General features: G+C 32.0%; 1 protein-coding gene across 1 annotated transcript; it reads left to right on the top strand.

Moving 5' to 3' along the window:
• Window positions 1-1428: 1428 nt before the first annotated feature.
• LOC134719547 (uncharacterized) lies at window positions 1429-9859 on the top strand. Its single transcript, XM_063582540.1, has 3 exons — window positions 1429-1496; window positions 6864-6932; window positions 8203-9859. The coding sequence occupies exons 1-3, from the start codon at window positions 1490-1492 to the stop codon at window positions 9429-9431; spliced, it is 1305 nt and encodes a 434-aa protein (XP_063438610.1). The 5' UTR covers window positions 1429-1489; the 3' UTR covers window positions 9432-9859.
• Window positions 9860-10134: the final 275 nt, after the last annotated feature.

Genomic DNA, 10134 nt, shown 5'->3' with positions numbered 1-10134 from the left:
TTACACATGTCGAAGGATCTACAGATTGATTTTGTTCAAAATGACATGTCTCCTATACAACCGGTTTGACATAACTCACAGGACTATTTGTAAATATTCGTTAAGTTGCACTATGTTTTTTTTAATTTTCTCGGTTTCTTGATTTTTTGCCTGCGGTTTTGGTATGAATTTAGAATATACTTTTTTACGAGACTTCATAGTAAAAGTTGCAAAGGTTTAGCCTCAAAGAAAGATCCTTTGGGAAATTCTATTATCTATATTTACAGTTAAGCGTGATTATAGAATTTTTGATAGAAGAGTGTTTTCTAGCTGTTATATAATTAACTATGATTAATGTGAATTTTGATATCTTTTTGCGCATAACTAAAAACTTGCATCGTATGTAACGATGTACTACACAAACATGTCATAAATGTTCACAATAATGCGTTACTTCTAAATTTCAAAAATGTGTTTATTAAAGATTATTGTTTTCGCCTGAAGTGATTGGCATTGATTTAGTAGACACAGACCCTTCATCTCAAGTTATGCCTAATTAACACTAAATGTTCTATAAACAATTGCACATCATCTTCCCACTTCTTAAGGTGGTACCTAAAACAACAGGGAGATAACTCTGTAATATCAGCTAAACGTTTTAATTTCGTTGCGTTGTGATGGCAATATAAAGCTTCTCAATGATCAAAATTAGTGTTTGTCAAACTGCTATATAACCAGTGTAATTTTTCTGATCAAACGTTTGGTTAAATTTTTTGATTTTTTTATAATTTTGTTAAAGAGTCAATTTGAAAGTAAATACTTTGTCAAAATTTTATTAAAATTAAACGAGCCAAATTAATTTTAGTGAAAGCGTTGGGTACCAACTTAACACAACACACAGAAAATATACTCGTGGTACAGTACAGAAATACAAGTCATTTTAGTCATGGCTTTAATCAAAGGATGCGTATATGCTTTCTCTGTATTGTATTTAACAATAGGATATTTGAATACAGCATTTTCGTCTAATTCAACCGATATACAATATGTTCCTCTCCTCAGCAATGTCAGAACACCGTTGATGGCGGAACTTGATTTGTCCAAGCTTGGAGAACAACTTAAATCATTTATGGAAATGGAAATTAGGAAAGTGATTATGGAAAAGATTGGACTAGAGTCTAAAAACATTCAAAATAAGCTTGATAAGAAACTCAGCTCAGCAATTGCAAATTTCAAAACATCCATGGATGATTACACTGATGATGTGCTTTATAATACGTCGATTAAAATGCGAATGACAATTGAACGGAAACTTAATAAAACTTTAGCAAGGCGAGTGCGTCGCTTCCGGACTATCATGCATTCTGATATACAATCTAACTTACAACATGTGAAAAGAGAAATAGATTCTGTTCTTCTTTTAACGAGTTATAACAGAAGCAATGAGTGCAACAAAGATAGGAGAACATTGCGAAAACTGTCGGGGAAGCTACTGGGACTGTCAAAAGATATGAAAGGTAAATATGTTTATATTTATTAAGTTTGAATAATGTTAAAAATAAAACATTTGAAAATAAGTCTGTGTCTAAAATAACGATAGTTTTATGACGTCGTAAATTATGGTTTACCATCTTCGACGTCTGGTCCGTTAGGTACCAATTGTGACCTGTTCCCGAGTTATGATTTTTCTTTTGTTAGTCTGGTTGGATATTATGTTATGTCTTATCGTTTGTGGTCGAAATTCTGTATTTCGGTACATTTCACATACAATTCGTACGTCCTGAATGACAGCAAAGGGCAAAATTAGAAGATCCTTTCTAATTTTACATAGCGGCCATTTTGCCTGATCATGAAGGCAGACATTAGGATAGACGCAACGTTAGATATTGCTACTACCACGAACAATAATAGCGCTAACTAAATTTGTGTGGTTATGCAGTTGTAAACTTGAATTCTACTGGCTGCCTTGCCATCTGCTAAATAACCATGTTCGCCGTACACAACCCAATCAAATTGTCCAAATAGAAGAAACCTTCTTACAAAACATGTGCATGTAGCCAATCAGAAATCGCGTTGTAATATGTTGACCTTTAACCAATGTGCTTAAACTATTGACATGAAAACATGTGTGCTATAAAAAGAACAAAGTAAGGTACACGCTGTTGCGATATACTTCGTGTATTGCCCTACATAAGGCCAGTTTACTTGTTAGCCTGTCCGCTTGTGGATTTTCCACTGGTTGACATCTATACATGCATGACGCAATCAATGGCTTTATCAATCTAGAGAAATTCAAATAAAACTTATATTTAATATACATCTGTGTATTATATTATACAATCTAAACAGTAATACCAGATTTAAAAAAAAAGTTTTTCGTCCAGAAAACCCTTAAAATATAAATAAGAAAAAAAATATAAGATGGAATGAAACAAAGTGAAATACTCCCGATCACATTAAACAAAACGGTAAAAATAAAAATGTTCTAAAACTGTCAGGTCTGTTCTTCTTCTAAAAATTAAGTCATTCTTTTTTATAAACAATGGTTACGGAACAGTTGTTGAAAACTTGTGGACAAAGTGTAGTACGATTTATGTTTACGGCAGTTTCAGGAAAATCGTTAAACAGTTCATTTAGATTAACACCTTGCAATGCTTCATTGAATGACTGTGTGCTGTTTCCTTGTTGGGTTGTACTTAAATGTTTTGGCTTAAACGTATTGCATGGCAAAGGTCCACTAAATGGCAACGGCGGCGCTTTGTGTTCCTTAGAAGATGAAAACAGGGTCTTTTGTCCAACGTTATAAGTAACGGAGATACGTTCTGTGCTCATAAGTGTGGTGCTGGCTGTTGTAATATTCGGTAGAGGAAGAAATGTGGAAGGAGGACCAATTGCTAAAGTTTTAGGAGGCACTCAGCTTGGTAAAGCACGAATATTTGATGATGTTTCACCAGCAGTTAAAGATAATGCTTTAGAAGGTTCAGTGATGCTTTCTGTTAACGTCTGTCCCATACGTATCTTATCATCATTATCAACCCGCTGATACAAAGAAAGGGATGCTACTGACTTATGTCCAGTTACGGCCATGATCTGTGCATTGCAATATGAGTTTTTAGCTAGAACAGTAGTCCCGGTAGCACGGATTGAATGGTTAGTGTAAATTTCAGACAAGTTGCACTTTTTGCTCAGGTATGACATGAAATTGCCAAGCGTTTTTTCGCCCACAGGAATGTTGTAATACCATGAAGGGTCCTCTTCCCAAAACTGATCTTTTAGTCTCTGCAATAGTTTGTCACACTCTGGATTTAATTTATTTACATACTTTTCAAAGGAGGACACGGGGCAATATTCAGAACCGGAATTTTCTGGCATTATCCCTGACGTTTTTTCTTTGTCACTGCTGCGATGGTTTTTTGTCAACTCATCTCAAGTTTTAACCACATATTTAAGCCCCGTCTTCGGATCTTTTTTTACAGAAAACGTTTACAGAAAGCAAGATTATTTAGACAGAGTCGAAAATTGTTGAACGGTTCGGGCCCTCACCGTTCAACAATTTTCGACACCGTCTAAATAACCATGTTAGTTGGGTCAAAGCATGATAACTTATAATTGATAAGGAAATTTTCTTAGAAATGCTGAAATGAATATTTCAAATTATATATGAAAATAATTGATTGATTGTTGGTTGCTTAACGTCCAGTGGCAAATAGTTCATGCATATTCAGGACGAGAACAAGTTCACAATAAATACAATAGGTAGGTTGATACAATAGAGGCCATCTAGGATGATGGTCGAAGAAATTTTGACTGCCACCGGAAAAGGAGGGTATATTGGATAGGGACAGAAATATATATGAAAATAAAGATTGCTTCTTAAATTTTCACATTATGATTAAGGAAGAAAAAAACATAATATTCATAGGCTTCGGAAGACACAGATTATCAGAAAAAACGGTTCACTTGGCGTTGTACCATGTAACAAACTCGAAACATTAAACTCGAACAATTCGCGACATGTTCACACAACTCATCAAAATTTTGAATGAATGTTCTATGACGTGATATATTTCAGTACTGGTTGATATGGCCGTCTCAATATAAAATTAGCATAGATATTTTGAAAAGAATATGTATAAATGAGTGTCCCAGGGGAAATTTAGTGTGGAAACTTGAAACATTTCAGTTAAAATTTTGACATATAATTTATTAGTGGTAGCTCCAAAAGTTCAAATTAATGAATGAAGTGAGCTACATATTCAATTCAAAACAAGAGGTTTGCAATGTCTTGCGGTAATGTTAGAGTTAAACTTTTTTGCCTTCACTAAACTTTTACTGCCAAAAAACAGAGATTTGATTTCATGAAGATTATTTTTCAGCTTTCATTACTATACCAATAAAAAGCGCTTTAAAGTTGAAATTGTTACACCAAATTGTATTAAGATTTAAGGGTTACCTATATAAATAAAGGGTTAATGAAAATGTCTTGCAAGGATGTCCGTTAACATTATACGACGTCACCACAAACGAAATATGAGACGACATGAAAGTCGTTCGCGGGTTCCTTCCTCCACTTAAATGTCCTACTTTCAACAAAACAAAATGAAGCACATATTACAAAAATACACATCTATAAGCCGATAAAATTTAAGAAAGCATCAGTGTCTTAACTATAAACCATTTAATTCTCTTGTTCCACTGCTTGATTAAAATCATATTAGGGTTGTTTATATAATGCAGCAATATTCCCCCGAATAAACACATTATTACTAGAATAGTAAAATGTAAATGTCATATTTTCAACAAAATGAAATGATGCACATATTAAAAAAATACACATCTACATGTATAAGACGATAAAATTTAAGAAAACTTCAGTGATATCACTATAAGCCATTTAATTGTTTCTTGTTAATATTCTATGTAAATTACAAAACCATATTGGAATGGAATATCTCGGCATTTCTACTTGTGCGCTATACTTTGCATTTACTAGTAGTACCCAACAAGGAAAGCAGGACAAACTAAAAAGTGCGCGTTTCTAATTTAACGTTATTTTTCTGTTTCGCTAAATGGTAGCAATATCTGACGTTGCGTCATATGATTATACATATCCCTTGATAAAAAATGACAATATGCTAATTTCTATGTCGAATTTCCAATGTGTCCGCAAATAGTTGACTGTACACGTTTTTTTTTTAGATTCTGGTCATGTTCAAATGAACATTATTTACTTTGAAAACTGCCGGCCTTTTAAGTTTCAAAATCGGAAGCGTAACCCTACTATTTTTGCTATATAAACATGATAAAATCGTAAAAAACGTAATGTTCAAATTTGAAATTAAGAAACAACAAAATATTTTTTCATGGTTTGTATGCATATAGGGAAACACCTTATAGTTTTATTTTAAAGTTAAATAAGTTTCAAGTTACCTGCTTTCTTATGTTTTCGGCCAAGTTCTTTTAAAAACCTGTCGATTTTAAACTTACCATTTCGTAAAAAGTCAAATTGAAGCATTTTCCCCACAATTACACAACAAATTTGTACATTATCAACAATGGAAGTTTTTGAAGACACATTAGTTTTAGATTCATTACGGAACAAGAATGGATTATCAATCTGAAACTAAGGGCAGTAATTTAATCAAAAGGGCAAAAGTCACGTTGTGCAAATCATAGAAATGAAGTACTTATTTAGTGGACCGTGAAATTTGGGTAAAAACTCAAATTTGGCATTTAAATAAGAAAGATCATACGACAGGGAACATGTATACAAAGTTTCAAGTTGATAGGGCTTCAAATTCATCAAAAACCTTTAACCTGAAGCGGGACGAACGGACGGAAGAACGAACGGACGCACAGATCAGAAAACATAAGGCCCCTCTACTATCGTAGGTGGGGCATAACAACATCATTACAAACTTAATCCCAATGTTATATTGTACATGTCTACAATAAATCAAATCTTTTATATTTTTAGACATTTACATGTGATGATATATATACGTCACTTCTTGTGGAGTTATACATTTGTGTAACGCGGAGGTTAGATTGTAAAGCAGATTTGTTTTCGATTAATCGATTTTTGACAATTGAAGAAAGTTTATCTGTCCTATCGCAGAAGATCGTTTCCTTTATGCATTTCTTTACCTCGTATTACGCAGAATTTTATATAAATTGGGTATTATTTTTTTCCCTTTCATATTTTTTTTAGCACTGATTTTATCTTGCGTGTTTCATTTATTTCTTTCATGATTGCTATCTCAAAGTTTATATTATATTTGACCACGATATAGTCTGTCATACTTTGACCAATAGCTTATATGTTAACTTCCGATTAATATTCACAGCTTAATCATTATTGTGTTTTGTATATCTTTTTGAATTCATTGATATTTAGTTAGAAATAAGTGTTGGTATATTATACTTAAAACTGGATGCATTCCGTATTTTCGAAACAAATAATTTTTGAAAACGTCAGATTGATTGAACATAAAAAATCCGAAATGAAATTATGATATGCATAACAATTTTAGTCAGTAACCAAACAACATCAAATTTAAAGCAGATGACATATCTTGAAAATTAGAATACGGTGTTTAAGAGTAGATGGTTGTCCATACATATACCATGTTGTGTCAAGATATCTTACACATGCATATATTTTACAGTTTCACAGGATCGTGTGTGTTGAGGTTTCACAATTGGATGACTTATTGTTAAAACACATGTATCTAAAACCGTTATCCACATCGTTTCAGCAAATTATGAAACTGTATCAGTAACATACATGGAAAGGACATTATTCATAGAATCAACAAACCATTTGTATGATATAATACACACTTGATAACTTAATAAATAAAATTAAAATCTCCTGTTTTTAGATCCATCATATAACAGAACTTGGATTAACAAGACAGTCAATGAGGATGAACTGTCCTCATATGGCAAAGGTAATACAACAACACTGTTTTATTGTCTAAGGCCTAGGATAATCTAAATATGTTTCTATTGTTTTTTTTATCATATTTTTACAACATTGAATGTGAAGCGGTCCATGCATGATGTAACAAATTATTGAATCATCGTTCCCTTTTATTTTTTATAAAATATAATGAATATGACCAGTATTTATAAGTACACGGAGTACTGATACATATTATCGAGCCCGAGCAATGTAAATTGTTTTTTTTTAGACTTTTTTATAATTTGGTTATACGTTTAAGTATGTTATAAATCAACTATGAGAATTTTGATCAGATTAGTGATTATGAATTTGACAGTTGATGGCTCTTTTAAGGTAGATCACAAGAATATCTTTTTTGAGACAGAATTTTTTTATAATTTGCCAAAAGGCTTTTTTCCAAAATTTAATAAAAAGTATGGGTCACCGTGCTATTTTTCAAGCTATGAGTCGTTGAAAATTGCCAAAATTTGGTTAATTTGTTCATGAAAAAATACATTATTTAGTGTGCATGAAAAAAATTCTATGAGATAGAATTTTGAAATAAATTGTGAGAAGAAAGGTTTCATAACATGTTTAAAGAAAAGAAACAGAAAACATGGTGTCACCAAACAAATGAAAAGAATCCCTATTAGCCCAGTATAAATTTTGTACTGAAACAGTTATCTCCCCTTAAATGGTTCATTTGAAAAAAATGATTTTAAAATAAAGAAAATCATATTTGTTAAAATATTTTGTATAATACGATAAATTAGCAATTTTTCTTTAAATAGAAAAAAACAGTCTAACCATTGAATTTCAAATCTGTCTTCAAATTTGCAGATTTAGGCAAATAACTAGACCGGTTTTGTAAAAATGATTGTACAATTCAAGATGGCGGTATACCATGAATCTACCTTAATTAAAGTTTCTTCGGTCTCTCTATTTTTTATTCGTTAATTTTTTGTATGTGATGTAATGAACATTGATGAATTTTATGTAAGTGTCATATCCAGAAAGATACAATTACCTTTGTAAAAAATTTACATATCTTGCATGAAGAATACATAAGGTTGGTTTCCTTTTTAAAATTTTAAAATTTCCAATAACTACTAAGTTTAAACGCTAATTTGACATCATAAGAATTATCCACCTTAATACTTTAATACAAAAATACCATTCAATTTAATCCAAAAGCAACATGTTAAAACATGCATTTGATTATTTATAGGAAAACAAGTTTTTCATACTAATCTAAATTCACATGTTCCCTTTTTCAGACCACAAAGGGAAACTATTTTATACAATGTTTCCAATACAAGACACCTCATACAGGTTTAAAGTGCAGTTCATCATCACAGCAGACACGCACACTAATGTTGATATCATCTCAGAATACGCAGAAATTAATAGAACGATGATCATTACAACGGGTGTTGAATACATAAATATTCCAAGCGTAGTTGTCAATTTGGAAACAGGTAGATCATATACAACCTTTTTTATTTCGGCTGATCAACTAATTACTGTTGTTGGACTTATAAGTGAATTTAGTTGCAACAGTGATTGTGAATCATCAAGTTTTATTGTTTTGCCGTTAACTGTCTTGGATAAGGAATACTCTCTAATCACACAACCAAACAACATACAAAACTGCGGGATCATCGCAACAGCTACAAATACTACAATTGTCATAGAGATTGATTTAAAAAGCAAAATATCAGTTGGAAATGCTATTATCCAACCTGGACAAAACATTAATATGGTTCTTGACTATTTAGAAGGTTTTAATATTCAGACTCATAGCAATTTGACTGCAACGAAAATCTATGCTAATAAACCAATAGCTGTTATATCAGGGAATAAGTATTCGTCTCAAAAAGTAGTCACTAAACGTTATCCTTATCGTAGATATCATTCCGATAGTGTGTATGAAAGTATGATTCCTATTGATAAATGGTGTCGACATTTTATAATCCCACCAATTCATAAGGCATCCAGTTTTATAATTAGAATAATTAGCCGATATAGAAATACAACTATAACCATAAAGGATAATTCATCATGGTCGATTGCTGAGCGTGGAGATCAGATAGAGATTGAATTATCACCCAAGTCGTATTATGTATCTGCTTCCAATCCAATACTATTATGTATGTATGCATTAACTGAAGGCAGTGGAATTAGCATGATGATTGTTCCGGGAATCGAACATTTTTCGAAAGAGTATGTTATTGCACCACCAAAAGATATGTTTTCTACGAATTGCATAACGATAATCATCAAAACATCGGACGTAAACGGACTTCGATTTGTTGGCAATCTTTTAACTGTGGAATCCACTGTAATAATGGCGCGTAACGAAAGTTTTACAACAGTTGTGAAGACGATGACTGGTCATTCAGTTTACAAAATACGTCATGTGTCTAGGACTGCATTATATGGGGTTGTTGTATATGGATTTAAGTACGATTCAGCTTATGGATACCCAGCCGGATTTAGGTTTTAGTTTAAACTGCTGATTATTGTGTTTTAGGCAAATATGAATGATATAGGTTGTCAGTTATATACAATGTAATTGTTTGCAGTCGTTATATGATTTTTCTGCAAAGGACTATTATTTTCCTTAAACGACTTATAAGGCAAAGATAAAGAAAGTATAGTACTACTTTGCAGTTCCACGTCTATTTAATTTTACAAAGAACTGAGTATAAAACATAGGTGTTAATAAGGAACTCTATGCTGTATTATTTATGGTGTGTGCATGTCTAATAATGCAGTTAAACAATACAATAGTCGGCTGTCAATATTATTGACAGGGGACCTTATGCTCACTGTACTAAACGATGGATGATAAATATTAACCTTAGAAAACATTTGTTCTCTTGGATTTTTTTGTTTAAAAGTGTTTATGACATGATAGTTTTATCTAAATTCTGCAGCTTTGAAGATAAATATTACTTGATCAAGGAATGTGTTCGACTTTTTAATGTTTTCTAATTGTACTCTTTGATACAGTGCGAAAATAAGATTAATGGGATTGATGTTTCAACATCAGAACACACAATTCATTAAATCTATAGGAAGATTTCTAATTTTTTGTTAAATATACATCTTTCGAATAAAGGCAACAGAATAATACCGCTGTTCAAAACTCATAAATCCATTGACAAAAAACCAAATCGGGGTAAATGAGCTGTAACATGTATTCT

Source organism: Mytilus trossulus, chromosome 5 (assembly GCF_036588685.1).
Source record: "Mytilus trossulus isolate FHL-02 chromosome 5, PNRI_Mtr1.1.1.hap1, whole genome shotgun sequence".
In the NCBI taxonomy this organism is placed as follows: domain Eukaryota; kingdom Metazoa; phylum Mollusca; class Bivalvia; order Mytilida; family Mytilidae; genus Mytilus; species Mytilus trossulus.
Note: the sequence above shows the minus strand (reverse complement) of the source record. Positions and strands in the feature narration are given on the sequence as shown.

Excerpts from the sequence above, each read along its gene's own strand:
- LOC134719547 (XM_063582540.1), top strand. Across the intron at positions 6,933-8,202 it reads ACTGTCCTCATATGGCAAAG|ACCACAAAGGGAAACTATTT; the intron begins GTAATACAACAA and ends TCCCTTTTTCAG.